Genomic DNA, 16894 nt, shown 5'->3' with positions numbered 1-16894 from the left:
TGTATGTTGGTTATGAGTTTGTATGCTTGTGTGTGTGTGTGTGTCTGTGTGTGTCTGTGTGTGTGCATGCATGTACACTTATGTGGTCGGGGGTGGACGAGCGATCGTAACTAAATCTTAATGGTGACATAGATATGAACCAAGTAGAGTCAGAATGAATGGAAGACACTGAAAGGGAAGCAAAATATGATATTAGTATAGATTTTGTATATAAGAGCGGCGCCCAGGTGTGCTTATAGAGTGGGGATTTGGTTTTATTTGAGGCAGAAAAACTTTCCAAGTTGAGAAAATCAGTTAGGAGGTTTTACCAGTGTAGGACATTTACATTTTTCCTTGTTTTCCAGTTCAAGAGAATGGTTAGTGTTATGGTTAAAATCCATTTCAAATAACATTTAATTGAAACGTCTGCGATGGGTTGGTGCTCCATCCTGCGTTAATTGTTCCCTGCCTTGCTCCCATGGCCTCTGGGATAGGCTCCAGACCCCCATGATCACAAATAGGATAAACGGTTTTGGAAAATGGATGAATGGATAGATGGATGGATGGATGGATGGACAATAACTAAAACAGTCAGTTCTGCTACCATGCATGACATCACATCACGAATCTGTTCTAACGCGATTGATATATTACGACCCAAGTCCAATACGACCCATTTCTATTTGCGCGATTTTCAGTCAGCGAGAAAAACACTATGCAATCTATAAAGCCATATGGTCTTAGTGGGAAACATTACTTGCTGGCAAAGACAGCTACAGTATCTAAGTGAATGATACCCAATTCGTGAATTAATTATTCTTTCGAACAGAGAACACTAGATGGCGCTGTATGTTCGAAAAAGGCTTCAAAGCCTGTTCCAAAGTAAACCAAGAGCACCATCTATTGGGGTCAGAAAATACTGCAAATGGTTCACCAAGTGTTTGTTTTGGCCATCACTACTCTTGACAAGTTCAGCAGGTTCGTTTCGAGTGGTTACTAGGCAATTATGATATCATTTATTAATGTGTTATTACTATTTCTTATTTGAAATTCATATGATTACATTATTGGCCATTGATATCACAGTTTTTATAATTTAACTCATTTTGTTTGGTGTAAGTTCATAGTTTGGAGTTATTTTGATGCCATGACCTGTAGTGTGAAATGGATTCTTGTTCTGGATTTTTTTCAATCACCAAAGTAATTTTACATAGGAGAAGGTCTGGAACCAATTTCATTTTGAGACAAACTGCACCAAAACAGAAGCAGTGTCACCTAGTGGTGGCACAGGAAAGGACAGTCACAGGATGAAGATCTGGTGAACCTGATAACACTGAGATGTTGAGCTTACAGTAATGATTTTTTTGGAGGTGGGCTGTGTAGGGGGGCCGTCTGGAGATCATGATGCTTACAATGATTTACAATGATTTATGAACGATAAACTACTTTGCAGAATTTTTTTGCCAAATGAATGCAAGAGTGCTTTTCTGAGTTAACTTTCTGTCAGCTGGAACCAGTCTGGCCATGCTCCTCCGACCTCTCTCAACAACATTCGAGGTGCACCAAAGCAGTTTTGTCTACAGAACTGCTGCTCATTGGATGTTATTTGTTTTTTTAGCACCATTCTGAGTGAAATCTAGGAGTTCCCAGGAGATCAGCAGGTACAAACTCAAACCAGCCCATCTAGCACCAGCAATAATGCTCAGTCAAAATCACTGAAATCACATTGTCATTTTGGTATTTGATGTAAAAAAACCGAAGCTCTTGATCTGTATTTGCATGATGTAATTCACTACTGTCACATGATTGGGTGATTAGGTAATTGCATGAATAAACAGATTGTGATGTATTGGATTGTGATATAACACAGATGAACAGGTGTTCCAAATAAAGTGATCTGTGAGTGTAGTTTTACAATGATTTATTGACCTCTAAGTGCAGGGTACAAGCAAAAAAAATCTATATTTAAACGCTTAACAAAATATCGATTCAACACATGATATGATTTGTTAATATGCTGGCTGCTATTCTGTAGTTAAAAATAAAAGCAAACTAGAAACTAGAAGTTTGTTTTTTCAAAGAGGAGTTGGTATATCATGGTATTATGGTATTTTAAATGATTTACCCCATGAAATAGTAGGAATGTACTGTTATGGTGGGTAGGTGTTTGTGCGGTTTGTGCATATTGCTACCCTGTTCTAGATTATGTGTCTTTTTTGTCTTTATTATTAGATTAGTTAGGTAGTTAAGTCTAGTGTGTTGTCTTTATTTTTTTTGGCAGAATGGAAGATTTCGTTATTAGTTAGAGGTGTTTTGTTTTGGCAGTATCCATGTCTGAGCCAATTGTCTGTCACCAGTCACTATTTGTAAATAAATCACATGAAAAGCACATTTGTTGTAATAGGTTTAATCTTTCCCCCTTTCCAACCTATACACTGATTTTCTCTATGGTATACGTATTTTACGTATTTATGGCTTACATATTTTAGCAAATGATTGAGTTTATAATCTTTTCATTGCAAAACATTTCACTGCTAAAAACTGGATGGGCCACCCAGAATGGAGACCAAGTCAGACTTCGGTAACCTCATTCAAGGCCTGGTTGAGTATCTTATCCATGACATCACTGTCCAAATTAATCTCTTCCAAGTCTAACGTAGGCAAAATAGTCACCAGGAGACGGCCGATGCGTTGCCGGAGGGTTCTCAGCTTTCTGGGGATTGCAGGGTGATGATAACAGTTATGTACAGTCAGGGGTACAAAACAAGCAAAGCAAACTCATTTTCTAAAGAAGCTACTGAAATTTAAATAGCTCCCATGTAACATGAAACCATTATAGTCAGTTCAGCCAGTGGTTTAGAAAATCTATGTGAGTATATTCCATGTAAAACACAGGGCTTTTACATTCGTTGCAAAAATCAGCCCCATCTTGCCAAATGTAATTGATTATGGTTCTACCTGCAGGATTCTTCATGGAAGACGTTCAGCTGTTCACACTGACAGGACAGATTGCAGTTCTCAATCTCCATGTCCTTCAGCTGAGTAGAGAACAGAGCGAGTGACGGTGCATTTAAGCATGTTTGAGTGTCTGTGTGCCTGTGCTGGGGTAAATTAAGGTAAAACACTCTCCAGCGGAATAAATTAGATGAATAAACTGGTTATATCCTTGCAGTAAAGATCAATGATCTGATTATTATGCAGAAAACATGCAGTATATTTCAATGCCTTAGAAACTGCACCCATTAAAATGGATGACACCCATGCCCCATGCTGTCATACACACTCACCCTCCTCTGGAGCTCTGTCTCCATCACCTGCAGTTTCTCACACTTGCGTTTCATCTCCTCTAGTTCCTGCTGGAGCTGGTTCACCTGCTCCTTGTATGTGTCCTGCAGCCCATCCGGCTGCTGCTGCACCTCCAGCATTGAGCTTTGAGGCCCATTTCCCTCCAACACTTTCACCATCCCCTTATTTCCACGTGCTTCCTCCACCCATGACTCTCCCTGTGTCTCCTCCTTCTTGATTGTCACTTGGGCGGAGGCAGAATGCATAGCAGGGAGGGAAGGCCTTGTCTGTTTTGTGTTCTCCCTGACAGCATGTGGAAGTTTTCCCACCCCCATATTTTTAAATGCCTTCTCCATACATAACTTCAATTGTTTTTTCTCCTCCTGGATGGTCTTTTGGATGGAGGTAGGAATCATATGAGGGACAGAAGGTGCTGCCAGTTCCATCTCCTTCGTGTAAATGGATGAGACCCCCACAGCGGGTGGAGGCACCTGCTTCACCCTTTCAAGAGGAACGCAAAGGACACAAAATGAGTAAGACAATGGGCTCTGTTTTGAGGATCTAGCGCAAAAGCATAAAGCACAAAGTTCAACATTTAAGGACGTGTTTAAATCCATTTCGCTATTTTGTAGGCAGAAAAAACAGACTTTGCTCCAGCGCGAGGTGCAAAAAGGTTGTTGTTAAAGGCAGTGGTGCATGATCTACGCCGGATGGCTATTACAACGGCACATTGAACCTGGCAACCCAGAGTGCTTTTCGGCCGAGGAAACGGACGTGCTCGTGCACGAGTTGAAAATGCGCGAGCTGATCATCTACGGGAGCACCAGTGTGTTCTTGTTTTCTGGCATCACCAGATCATTTGCACAGTGCGCAAAGCGGTATCATTATGTTAGAGGATGGGGAAGTGAACACACACAGCGGCTGGGAATGGAGACTTAATTGTGCTTATGTTTTGTTTTTTTTTAAATTCTGGGTCTGCAGGTCGCAACATATAAGTAAAAGTGCGATCTTTGTTCAAACAAAACACAACCTACAGTTTCTGAGGTGTTTAAAAATGTTCAAATAAAGTGCAATAGGGTTGTTATTTTATTCCTTACCAGGCTTCTGCCGGCATAGACTCCTTTATTTGCATCAGCACATGCAGTTCAGCATCACGCCTTCTAAAGCCCTCTAATGTGTCCTCATTTATGTCCAACAGACATCCATCACGTGTGGCAATGTCACGCAACATGCCACAAAGAATGCTGCGACTTTCTGAGGGTTGTTTTGTAATGTTCCACCAGACATCTAAATATCTGAAATGCATTTTCAACAATCCAGATGTCCTTTCCATTGCAGTACATGCCTTATTTTGATAATGAACTCAAATGATTTTTGGTACCACATGACAATAAGGATACCCTTATAAAGGGGTTATGAATGGTTTATAAGCAGGTTATTAATTAGGTTGTAACACTTCATAAATCATTAATAGACAATTATAAACAAGTTATGCCACAGTTTTCTTTTTATTAATGAGTTACAAAGGGGAGACTTACTGTGAAGTGGTACCTGATTTTTTAATGATACGGTTTACGATTTATTCTTTACTTTTTAATTAAACAACTATATATACTGTATATACGGTACAATTATGTGAAAGGACCAGAGGTACTCTGTAAACCATTAGTGCACCCGCATGTTTCTAAAACGCGCCACTTAAATTATGTTTAACTTTAGACGTTGATTTTCCTGGTCAAAAGCGCAATGTCATTCCGCTGGTTTAAAACAGCGATGTGCTGACAATTTCCCCGGCCACACCTCATAAAAAAAAAATATTACTCCTACGTGCAAAAAGCCAGCACAAAATCATTAGCTATTTTGACGACATGTGTGCATGGTATGAAACTAGCAAAGCCACTATCCGTCACATTTTGCCTGGGTGGAAAATAGGACTCTATATGTCAAATCTGGCAGTCAGATGAATACAGCTGTGCACAGTACCTTTCCGGAGTTGGGGACACATGGTCTTCATAGTCCATCAGCCTGGTTTCACAGGGCAGGTTCTGACCTGTTAAAGCATTGATGTTGTACTGAAAACTCCCAAAAGTGCAAGTAACGTTATTTAATGTACACTGCAGCTACACAGTCTGACCTGAGTAGCTGGAATGAGTGAACCTCCTAGATAAGAGGCCAGTGGGAGCGCCCTCTGCAGGTCTCCACCTATCACTGCTTGACAATGGTGTGGCTGTAAACTGTCGGTCTGGTGCTGACATCTGACAGGACTTTCGGGGGGGGGGATCACACTGATAAGCACTGCTGTTACACCTCGACAGAATCTTTATCACAAAAAATGGTTTGATGTGGTTGAGTCACACTAAAACGTTTAAAATTCTCAACTCACCTGTTGTATGGCCTTTTTCTGTTGCATCTTGCTATTTATCTTTCTAAAGAAAAAGAAAACCATAATCAGATTCCCCTGAGAGATATCTTAAACCCAATTCACACTTTTCCATGTGCCATTAGGGTGAGTGACTTAAATTTTGTAATTAGGGGTGTCGAAGCTGACTGTAAGTGTGCAACCCACATTATGGGTCTAGCAGACTGCATTGGTGCACGGCAACTGGGCATGTGCAAGGAAACTGGCATGTCGGTCTGAGATTCCCCTCCATGAATCGCCACCTTACTGTGGTGGATGGGTTTGTATGTCCCTAAAATCATATCGTGGCCCCACCCTGGAGCCAGGGTGGGTGGGGGGAGCTCATTGGCAAGCGCCTTGTGGTCGGGCTTTCACCCATGGGACCCTGCCAAATACAGTAAGAATGGGCCACATGGGCCCACTCTCCTTTGGGCCCACCACCTGCAGGAGGAGCCAGAAGGGTCCGCTGTGCTGGACTGGGCAGCAGTCAAAGGCAGAGGGCTTGGCAGACTGACCCCCCAGCTACTGAAGCTGGCTTTAGGGACGAAAAATGTGACTCTCTGGTGAGCAAGGAGCCACAGGTGGTGCGGGAGGCAGAGAGAGACCATCTATAGTCAGATTCACCTCAACACACAAGGGCCTGGACTCTACTCCACTCTGGAGTTACCCAGGCTGAGGGGGGCTGAGCAGCTGTGGGTTTACTGACAGCCCCCCAGTTCAGCGCTTGTACGTTGGAGTTCACCCCAGTGAAGGAGAGAATACATATATACAGTGCCCAGCATCAATGAAATTTGAAAATTAAGATTTTTATCCATTTCTCAGCGAATACCAGAACAATTAGCAGATTTTTGACAAAACTGAGTTTTATAACATTTGTTTCATTAACATAAAAACTTGATCACCAACATCATTAGGATAAGAAAATTGTAAACTGTATTTAAATGAAGTGTTGCAAAAATGAGTACACCCTACAACAAATTCAACCAAAACTAATATGTTGTATGACCGCTATTATTTTTAAGAACAGCACTAACTCTTCTAGACATGGAATGAACAAGTTGGTGACATACAGCCACATCTTTGTTCATTATTGGAGAATGAGCTCTTCCAGAACGAGGATGCTGGATGGAGAATGATGCTCAGCCTGTCCTTCCAGAACGAGGATGCTGTATGGAGAATGATGCTCAGCCTGTCCTTCCAGAACCAGGATGCTGGACGGAGAATGATGCTCAGCCTGTCCTTCCAGAACCAGGATGCTGGACGGAGAATGATGCTCAGCCTGTCCTTCTGGACGCTGGATGGAGAATGATGCTCAGCCTGTCCTTCTGGACGCTGGATGGAGAATGATGCTCAGCTTGTCCTTCTGGATGCTGGATGGAGAATGATGCTCAGCCTGTCCTTCCAGAACGAGGATGCTGGATGGAGAATGATGCTCAGCCTGTCCTTCCAGAACGAGGATGCTGTATGGAGAATGATGCTCAGCCTGTCCTTCCAGAACCAGGATGCTGGACGGAGAATGATGCTCAGCCTGTCCTTCTGGACGCTGGATGGAGAATGATGCTCAGCTTGTCCTTCTGGATGCTGGATGGAGAATGATGCTCAGCCTGTCCTTCTGGATGCTGGATGGACAATGATGCTCAGCCTGTCCTTCTGGATGCTGGATGGACAATGATGCTCAGCCTGTCCTTCTGGATGGCTTTTTGGCTTTCTATTGCTTTAGCTGACTGTGACAAACTTGCGTGGTGATTTTCTTCAACTGTTCACATCACAAACGCTCATGTCGAGATGTTAGCTTCCATAGAGGGCCTGGACATCTCAGGAGGCTTCTCCGTTTTGAATTTCTGAATCACTTTTGCTACTGTAGTCTGACTGATTTGCAGTCCTTTACTGATTTTCTTGTAGCCTTAACCTTTTTTTGTGTAAAGAAATGACTTTCGTTCTAGAGTCTTGACATTTATCTTCCATGTAGTGCCATTATTGTCAGCATTGAATGGGAGGGGATTTTATTTCTTAAATACCACCATTAATTATCTAGTCGCCACCTATGTGATGACTGAGTGGACTCATCTGTTATTGAGTTCCTCTTAATTAGCATTTTATCAAGTTGCATTCCTAAGACCTTCACTTGAATGTACTCATTTTTGCACCATGTTCTTACATCGCAGTTTTGTTTTTTTTGTAGGGCAAAATCTCATTTCAACCAATGAACCAGATTTGCTGGAATGTTTTATGGCATAGGATCCCATAGAAAGTATTAATTCTAAAGAGAGACAGATGATTTTCTAAGAAATCTTTGAGGTGTACTCATGTATGCTGGGCACTGTAAGTGGTACAGATCTAGGCTCCCAGCCAAACTCTCCTGAATCCATTTTCTTCATAGGGAGTTTCCCTCTCTATAGGCCAGTAATTTGCATACTTTATGACTCTGATTCAGCACAGCCATGCCTTTGTCCTTTCTAGGTTTAGCCTGTGCTCATCCAAGACAGAAACTAGCTTTGACAAAGTACAGGTGATGTTCCCTATGAGCCCATTCTATAATCTCCCAGGTTTGGGCGTCCAATTCTGATAGGGTCCCAGGGTCCCTCAGTTGTCCACAGGATGACCCTGCCACCCACAGCCCTAATCCCTACAGGCAGATAATCATATACTTGTAGCAGAAGCAAGGGTTACAGCTGGCTGCTGTACATAATTGTACCTTCCAGGAGTTCTGGATACATTGTCTTCGCAGTCCATCGGCATGGTATCACTGGGCAGGTTCTGACCTGTTAAAGTATTAATGGTACTGAGAACGCCCAAAATAGTTTTTAATGGGTGTTTAATGTGCTCCATCATATATGGGTGTTTTATAGATCTGTTGTATGTGCGTTTGTACATTAATGTAGGTCTTAATCATTTATACATTATTTTACATACCCTCATCCCAAGCAGGTCACCACTTTATATTTAACAACTTTTTATTTTTACTTACTTGCATGATTTATTCATTAATCATAATATGCTTCTATCAAAGTGATTAATACAGCTTATAGTTTTAATAAGCTGGGATATTTAAAGAAACAGTCACACTTAAATACTCAGTGCTGAACTACAGCACTAAGACAGTTGTGGGGACCCCAGCCCGCAGCTTTGTGCCCAGTACACCAGTTCCTTAAGCCCCCACTGCCTTGTTCCTGTGTCCCCCTGTATAATGTACTATGTACACTGCAGCTACACAGCCTGACCTGAGCAGCTGGGATGGGTGAAGCTCTCAGATGAGCGGCCAGTGGGAGCTCCCACTGCAGGTCTCCACTGCTCACTGCATGACAATGGTGTGGCTGGAAGGGGTAACGCTGGTGCTGACATCTGAGAGGACATTAGTGTGGGGGGGGGGGGCAGGTCACAGTAATAAGCACTGCTGTTACACCTCGACAGAATGTTTATCATAAAACATGGTTTGCTGTGGTTTAGTCACACAAAAGCGTTTGCTTTCTTAATGTAAAGCCGTGACTTTAACATTCTCAATTCACCTGTTGTTGTTGCTTTTTCTCCTGCATCTTACTCATTTTCTTCCTGCAGTAAAAAATCAAAAAAATCAAAACAACAATATTCAGATTCCCTTGAGAGATATCTTAATCCCAATTCAATTCAAAAATTTTAAAGTTACTGAGAGAACCATTAGATTCCACAGTCTCAAAGACAGCCAACACATGAGTGAGGCTGGTTGCAAAGACAATGATGTAGTCATATAATACCCAAGCCAAGACTTTTAATATTGAAAATACAGTATGCACTTACACTAACAAATATTTATCACTAATATTTATGTATTGTACGATTTAATGTGATCCGAATCATTTTCAGCAGTTTTTACGTTCTGCGTCATCCGCGGGTCACGGCTAACTTGAGAATAACCGAAACTGCAAATATCAAGTGTGTGTATGTGAAGGGGTTACTGTATATAACTCATCATTGAAGGAGCAGAAAGACATATTCTGACGCAAATATTTGTGCAAAGAAAATCATCCAAACACTGTGCAAAGAAGGGAATTCAACAGACCAAAATGGCGTCTGACCTCCGCTGGGCCGGTGGAATATCATTACTGTTTGCATGTGTCGGCATAAACGGACAAATGTCGTTTGTACACAAGAGTCCATGTGCATGACCAGGCGCCAACTGTAACTGCACATGACAAAGTGTAGTATCAACTAGTCTTGAGAAGCATTAGTGGATGTGAGATGATAGAACTCTTACAGTCTCTTGAAAGGTTTTGGGTCACACTGCTGCTCGTCTTCTGAATCCACAGGCTCCTGCTCTGCTTGACAGCTCCTGAAACGGCTCAGACTTTACAAAACAGATCTGCTCCCTCGTCTGATGCTACCTCTGTCAGTCAGTTAATACCCACACAGACTAATGTAAACTGGCACTCATCAACATAAAGCTACACCTTCCTGCTGATTGAGCCTTTCCTACTGATGGAGGATCAGAGGAGTAATGGCTGGGGTCCCACATAGGAATGATTAAGTCTTCTGAAGCCCAAGGACCAGTTCTCCCCATTGTGTTACTGGTTACAGTATGAACCACAGACATCACCTGTACTGGGGATCTGGATTGACGCGGCAGAACCACTTATCAGGGAGCAGATCAGAGTCGATGCCATCTGGGAGTCTTCTCCACCTCTGACAGTGATCACACTGCACCCAGTTCTGATCCGGACGCTTCCTGTACACGAACAGCAAAAAGCAAAGCAGAACCTATTTATCCAGGGTGTGTCTGCTTGCACACAGTAACATTGCTCAATTTTTCTCAGAGCATGTTCACACTCCACAGCCAAATTCCCTAGAATACACAGCTCTTAAAACAAACAGACCGTTTGAATACTCACACAGTATCTTCTGTTTTTGAGCAGTCTTTACGCTTGTACTGGATTTCATCCCAGTACTCTTCCAGCTTCACTCCCAGGTTATTCATAGTATTCCTGGACAAATATCACAAAATACTCAAATCTCTGCCAAATGTCTCTTAGACCAAAATGAAATAGCACCTATTTACTGTCTGAGGTAGTGATGGGCAAATGAAGCTTCATGAACCATTTGCTGTATTTTCTGACCCCACTACATGGTGCTCTTGGCTTGATTTGGGGAATGATTTGAGCCTTTTTTGAACAGACAGCACCATCTAGTGGAGTCAAAAAATACATCAAATGGTTCATAAGTATCATTTTGCCTATCACTAGTCTGAGGCTGCGGTAAGTTCAGTAACTAGCAAGAAAACTGGTATGGATATTACACCGTTATTCTTAAGTTCAACACTACCTGTATTCATGAGTGTCGTCAAAGTCCTGCTTGTTGTGTGTGGGCTTCAGAAAGTTGCACTCGATAACACCGATCACTCCGACACCCCGGAAACCACCCTGGATGAATCATAATGTAGAATTTAGGTGTCTAACTTGTTGTTGGCAATTACATAAGAAGTATGACCAACAGAACAGCAATGCTGCATGTTTGAAACCCCCCATCAACACAAAAAATGCAAGAATATTTACAGGCTCACCTTGCGCTGGCAGCCCACCCTCTCAAATGCCTTGATTAGACGGTTTTTATGGTACATCATCATGCCGTACTCATCCTTATTTTTAATGTTGTACCCAAAGGTGATCCGGATGCGTTCCTTCTGAGATTTGTTTAGGAATATCAGTCAAAATTTACAGGCAAGAGAAGTTCCCCCCTTCAGTGGGCACTAGCTCTTCATGTAACACCATGTCACCCATCATGGGAAATGAAAACTGACAGGCAGGTAATCAGACTAAAGCTGTTGAGGCACCTAAATATGGTTCTGTTACCTAAATTTCAGATTTCAACCAACCATCCGTCCATCCATCCAACCATCCATCTATCCATCCATCCATCCATGTATCTTCTAACCATTTATTCTGGTCAGTCTCGAGAGTAAAAGTGGATACAAGGAAGACAGGTTTGTATTGGTCTTTGCGGGTTAATGCCAGGCTCTTGGAGATGAGCTGCGTCTTCACCTTCTGACCTCTGATGATGATCTGCATGCGAGGCTTTAAGTACAAGATGCTGCAGTACGCCTATTCCACACACAGGAAGGGAAATTAGAGACCCCCAAAGCTGCACTTATTGTGTGCAAAATAATAAAATGTACATAAAATGTATTTTTTTCACTTTTGTTACTTTTTGCATCTGCCTTTCATTTTGGACAGTGTGTATGACCCAGTACATATCCTATACTCCTTCCCCCAGTACTGGCAGCTACTTACACCCTCCAAACCCTCTCTCAGATCTTATTGGTTCCCCATCTGAAATACTCACACGCAGCGAGTAGATGATCTCCGGCACTGACTGAGTGACATCTCGGTGCTTGTACATATAGCATGCGTCTGCTGGGATCCGGATGTCATACCTGTCTGTGCTGAGATCAAGCTCCGTCTCTCCATTCACACCTCTGGCAGGAACAAAATACACTTAAGACCCCTAGAACACACACAGGTAAATGCTCAGGTCTCCACAAACATCTGGGTCACCTGCGCAGGTTCCAGATGATGATGCGTGTGCCTGTAGAGCTGATGGAGGTAATAGCCCTCAGCTCAGTGAGGAGCTCCTCCTCTGTGTTGAAGGGGGAGTGTTTGAGAATGTCCTGCAGACTGGCTGCATCCTCTACTCTGAGTGAGGCCTAAGGTTAAGGACCAAGGGTCAGACTTCTGCATTTTTTTCAGAAATTACTGAGTGCTGCTTCATTTAGCTGGGTAATTATACTCAAGGGAATCCATTAGTCTTTTCCAAAACTCAAATAAAACTCTTTACTTCCAAGTAATAAAGTCATACTACTTCATGTAGAGAGTTCAATTGCAGTTAAATTCTTAAAAAAGAAAAAAATAATAATAAAAAGTCATACTACTTGATGCAGAGAGGTCAAGTGCAGTTAAAACAAAATATCATCAAATCAGATTTCATCAAATCTAAGATTTCTCAATGGTGATTCATTAAAAAAAAAATAATAAAAAGGTCTTTTACTGCACCTTGATAAAATTTAATCATAATACTTTTGAAGAGCATAAGAATCTGCCAATTTGAATTAAATGCCTGACAGTCTCATCCATCCATACATCCATCCATCTTACATAACCAATTAAACACCACTGGATCACAATGGGCCTTCAGCCTGTCTAGGGCACAGGAGACACAAGGCTGGGGTCACCCTGAGCTGGATGCCAGTCCAGGTCTTACATTAGCAGTTTAGCATTTTTGTCTGTAAGAAAGGATACGAGCTCTGCCCATCATGTCCGATGGTGACGATGGGGACCACCACATGCTTAGCCTGGATGCTCTCCAGGTAGCTCTGGGACAGCAGCCCCACACTCATAGTGTCTCCTATCTTGGAGAAGACGATGGCGTCCTTCCCCAGATGCATAGAGCTGGACTTGAAGCCGTTTCCATACGTGCCCACTGGGTCGTGGCCTCTGACGGCTTTCTTATCGCTGAACCCGAAACTGGGGAGAAGAGAAGTTTACCATGAAATGTCATAAAAACCTGAAAGAAAACAGCTTTAATACTCAATGTTTGGTTACGAGAGCAATAACTTTTCTATGGTTATGTGATTCCATCTTATTATTCAATCGTATTATGCACTGTTGAACTGACGATGGATTTAATGCTGCTGGAGAAACAGTATTAGAACTGGGATTCAACAGAAAATGTGTGCCAGAAAGCTGGTGCCACAAAAAGGTATAAATCATCTCAGGACTATGATATCTAACAGAGCAGGGAAACTAATCAGTGATTGTTCTGATTGGTCTTTATTGAATCCAAGGTTTACAAAAAGTTAGGCCCTAGATCTTCCCTGCTTTCCTCAGGTGCATGTAAAAATCTGTTATAACTTGTTCCTCAGTTGCAAGCAGTTTGCAGGGTATGACTTCACAATAAGGCTACCTTTTTAGCACTTCCAAATGGTAGTAACTCATTAATAAAGAAAAAAAACGTAACTCGTTTATGATTGTATATTACTGATATATAAAGTGTTACAACGTAATTACTAACCTAATTATAAACCATTCATAAACACTTTATAAGGGCAGTCTTATTGTAACGCCGTATCAATCTGACCCAAATAAAGCCAGTAACTTTCAGCCATAATCCACTGTAAAACTGGTAACTCAAGATAATCCTTCAGCTATAGAGGCAACAGTTTAAGCAATAATCCAAGAAACCTATCCTTTAGTCATAGATGTCAGACTATTTGAAAACATATTTCTTTTTATATGAGTCAACAAAACAGAAATGATGTGTAAATCTGGGGGCTGGTGTGTGACAAAACATAATATTCATCTTATAAAGTCTGCCTGTCCCAACCTCTAGCTTCAGGGCTAAAATAAAGATTAAGGATCAAATACTTAGTCAAAACAGTTTATGAGCTAAAGGAATTTTACTCTCTGGTTCATGTGATATAACAATGGTGGCCATGATGTCTAATTGTTATCTGACTCTAACTGATTATTAGCTTCTGACAGCTGTACTGTTCAATCTTACTCTCATTTTACCTGGACAGTGGCTACAGACTGATCTTATAAGAGCTTCACCTCAAATTGCTCCAGTTCTCATACACTGAATATCACATATTACCACCCAGTTTTTAATGGTTTAATGTATTTGTCAACCAGGCCTAGTCTCTCTTCACATATCATCATTATAAAAAAAACTGACTACTATGGTTCTTGCCTAGTAGAGTGTCAGGGTCGATGCCCTCTGATCCCTGCTCCCGTGTCCTTCCCCCTTTGGCCAGCAGAGGCTGCTGGTCATCCTGCTTTTCCCCCTCTGTCTTTCACCCTCACATGTTCTCACTGTTTCCCAGGCTCTTTCATAGCACAGAGGGGTGAGTGTGTGGCTTAGAATCTGTGACGCCTATGGACATGGATTTACTGCTGGCTGAGGCCAGTCTCATCTGTTATTTTGTATTTATTGTTTTTGTTCCCTGGTGTTTTGCTTTCCTTTTTTGAATGTTCCTGTTCTAGGTTTGTCATCCTTGTGCTTCCGTGTGATTTTTAAATTCTTTATAGAACTGTAATTTTATTGCGTATACATTACCTGCAATGGCATAAAACGCCTCTTTAATTGCCTGCACTCGCAATGAAAACCCGAAGGCTATATTTCACGCCCAAAAAGACTTTGCGAATTGCCTGGCAAACTGTACTCTTTGATATATTTTCCGCATCGCCTACAGTATACAAAAAAGTGTCGCTTGTAAAATATCTCAAGGCAATGCACATTGTGTGGCTGTGAGCCCGACTTCGCCTAGTTGGACTTCTACTATACGGAGCTAATTATTAGTTAGTTATTTCACCTGTTATTGTCTGCTTTCCAGTGGGTGTGTTAATTGCCTATTTGTTACTTGTTGTCCTGCGCCTTCAGTGATTGGTTGATTGTTTTATGTTCCGCACCTGACCATTCTCATTAGTTCCAGGTTGTTGTGGTATTTGGCCAGTCATTGTATTAGATGTCTGTGCTAATGTTGTTTTGCTTGGTTTCCCTGGTCCTGCTCCCTACTTGTGTTAAGTTGTTTCTTTAGTTTGTTAATCAGTGGTTTTTCCTGTTTTAAGTTTGGTGACTCGTGGTTTTGTTCTTTTGAGCTTTTCCCCAGTGTTCTTTGTTTAATTCCTTAAACTGTTGCTTGTCTCTGAGCCACAATTGGATCGTCACCTCTTATCCCCACCTGTGCTATGCCCCGTGTCTATAACAGGGTAGCTTTAAGGTAGTAAGAAGGGTCTGCTAGATCATGATTTCCTCAACACTGATAGGCCTGGTGATAATCTTCACCAGCTTCTTTGTGTTAAAGGCATTGATTGTGGTACCAGCAGAGTTTCACTTCCTGTGACACCACCTGATGCAAAGGAGAGCTTCCTGTCTGCAATTTACCTCAGCATCTCATACATCTTGCTCTTGGTCATACCGCTCCCATTGTCCTGAAATGTAAGGCAGTCAAACTTCTTTATCCGAGTCCAGTCAATCCAGCACTGCTTGGCCATGACATCTGGGTCGTATGCATTGTCTGGGTGCAAAATAATACACATTTATGTAGCATCAGCACATCCAGTAAAAGACAACTTAATACCACAACAATAAACAAACATTTCCTATATTAAACTACAGCGGTATAAATACGTGGTGTCCCTTTCTTTGATGTTTGTTGCAATAATGAGCTTCATACCGATCAACTCCGCGACGGCGCTGAACGGCCAGGTGTGGCTGGTCGAGTTTGAGTGGAGATACTTGGGGTTGACCTGCAAAGAAGCGAACCTTCATAAGGAGGCTAATCATTTCAGGCTCATTTCTCATGCAACGTGCCCTACTATCTGCGCAACGATCAGTTACATAGAATCACAGGAAACAATAACAGCGGACAACGTGTACCAGCATGAAACAGGTGTTATGTTGAAGTATTTTGAAACGCAGGTCTAACCAAAACATTGAACATTAACACATAATCTGAAGCAATCGGGAGTATAAACTCCCTACTAGCTCGTACTAGATAAACGTCTATACCCATCAGCTGACCATGACAAGATGTAATCTCATATAAATATTTGTCTGCTGTCTCTAGCGTTAATCGAATTAAGAGGCGCATATGGAGCTTGAGTAGCCGGCGTGGATGTCCCTCACCGCGCTCAGGAGTATCCCTTCTGATCTCCGCATATCCATCTTTCGGCTTTGGTTTGTGCCCGGTCCCCAGACACTAGTCTTCACCAGTATTTATTTAATTCTTATAAGAGTAGACACCCCCCTTCGGGATCGTCACCCGACGTCATAATGAAACTTACAGCACAGTTATCATCGAAAACGAAACCGGAAACTACGCCGAAAAAAATGATTTTAGAAATTACGGTTAAAAAAAAACTAGCAACAGTAAAAAATAATAAAATCCAAACTAGTATATCACTGTAGTAGATACATTGAATTACCCTAAATCAAGAGACAGTACATAACTTTCATTTTTACTGTCATAATATGTAGAAATCACTCAACTTTACTGTGAAAATACATTTTGGTCATATTAATAGGAAAATACCATAATATCACATCAAATAAATACCATAAAATTAACAGTATTTTTCTGTCTAAATTACAGATTTTGCTGATGTATACATTTAAATTTGCAGTATAAAACCTTTCACCATTCAGCAAACACCTACCATAATTTCTACATAAACAAGATGTTAAAAATATGGTATATGTTTGTTAAAT

The 16894-nt window shown here is 41.6% G+C and overlaps 1 protein-coding gene across 1 annotated transcript; it reads right to left on the bottom strand.

The window, feature by feature from the left end:
• Positions 1-2370: 2370 nt before the first annotated feature.
• On the bottom strand, positions 2371-16480 carry LOC111859494 (MORC family CW-type zinc finger protein 3-like). Its single transcript, XM_072698145.1, has 21 exons — positions 16313-16480; positions 15861-15933; positions 15569-15701; positions 12925-13149; positions 12184-12321; positions 11972-12104; positions 11602-11730; positions 11193-11312; positions 10955-11052; positions 10525-10617; positions 10233-10361; positions 9894-9968; positions 9169-9211; positions 8884-9004; positions 8358-8424; positions 5648-5690; positions 5399-5528; positions 5248-5314; positions 3267-3765; positions 2938-3017; positions 2371-2692 (listed from the first exon to the last, which is right to left on the bottom strand). Exons 1-21 carry the CDS (start codon positions 16349-16351, stop codon positions 2551-2553), a joined length of 2577 nt encoding a protein of 858 aa, XP_072554246.1. The 5' UTR covers positions 16352-16480; the 3' UTR covers positions 2371-2550.
• Between the last annotated feature and the right edge of the window lie 414 nt (positions 16481-16894).

The sequence above is a fragment of the Paramormyrops kingsleyae genome, chromosome 1 (assembly GCF_048594095.1).
Source record: "Paramormyrops kingsleyae isolate MSU_618 chromosome 1, PKINGS_0.4, whole genome shotgun sequence".
Lineage (NCBI taxonomy): Eukaryota > Metazoa > Chordata > Actinopteri > Osteoglossiformes > Mormyridae > Paramormyrops > Paramormyrops kingsleyae.
This window is presented reverse-complemented; position numbering and strand designations above follow the sequence as displayed.

What these genes read in the sequence shown, in the direction of transcription:
- LOC111859494 (XM_072698145.1), bottom strand. Translation starts at nt 16,351, where the DNA reads ATGGATATGCGGAGATCAGAAGGGATACTCCTGAGCGCG. An exon ending in CGCCGTCGCGGAGTTGATCG is followed by an intron (nt 15,702 to 15,860) that starts GTATGAAGCTCA and finishes TTTTGCACCCAG; the next exon opens with ACAATGCATACGACCCAGAT. An exon ending in ATCATCTGGAACCTGCGCAG is followed by an intron (nt 12,105 to 12,183) that starts GTGACCCAGATG and finishes TGTTCCTGCCAG; the next exon opens with AGGTGTGAATGGAGAGACGG.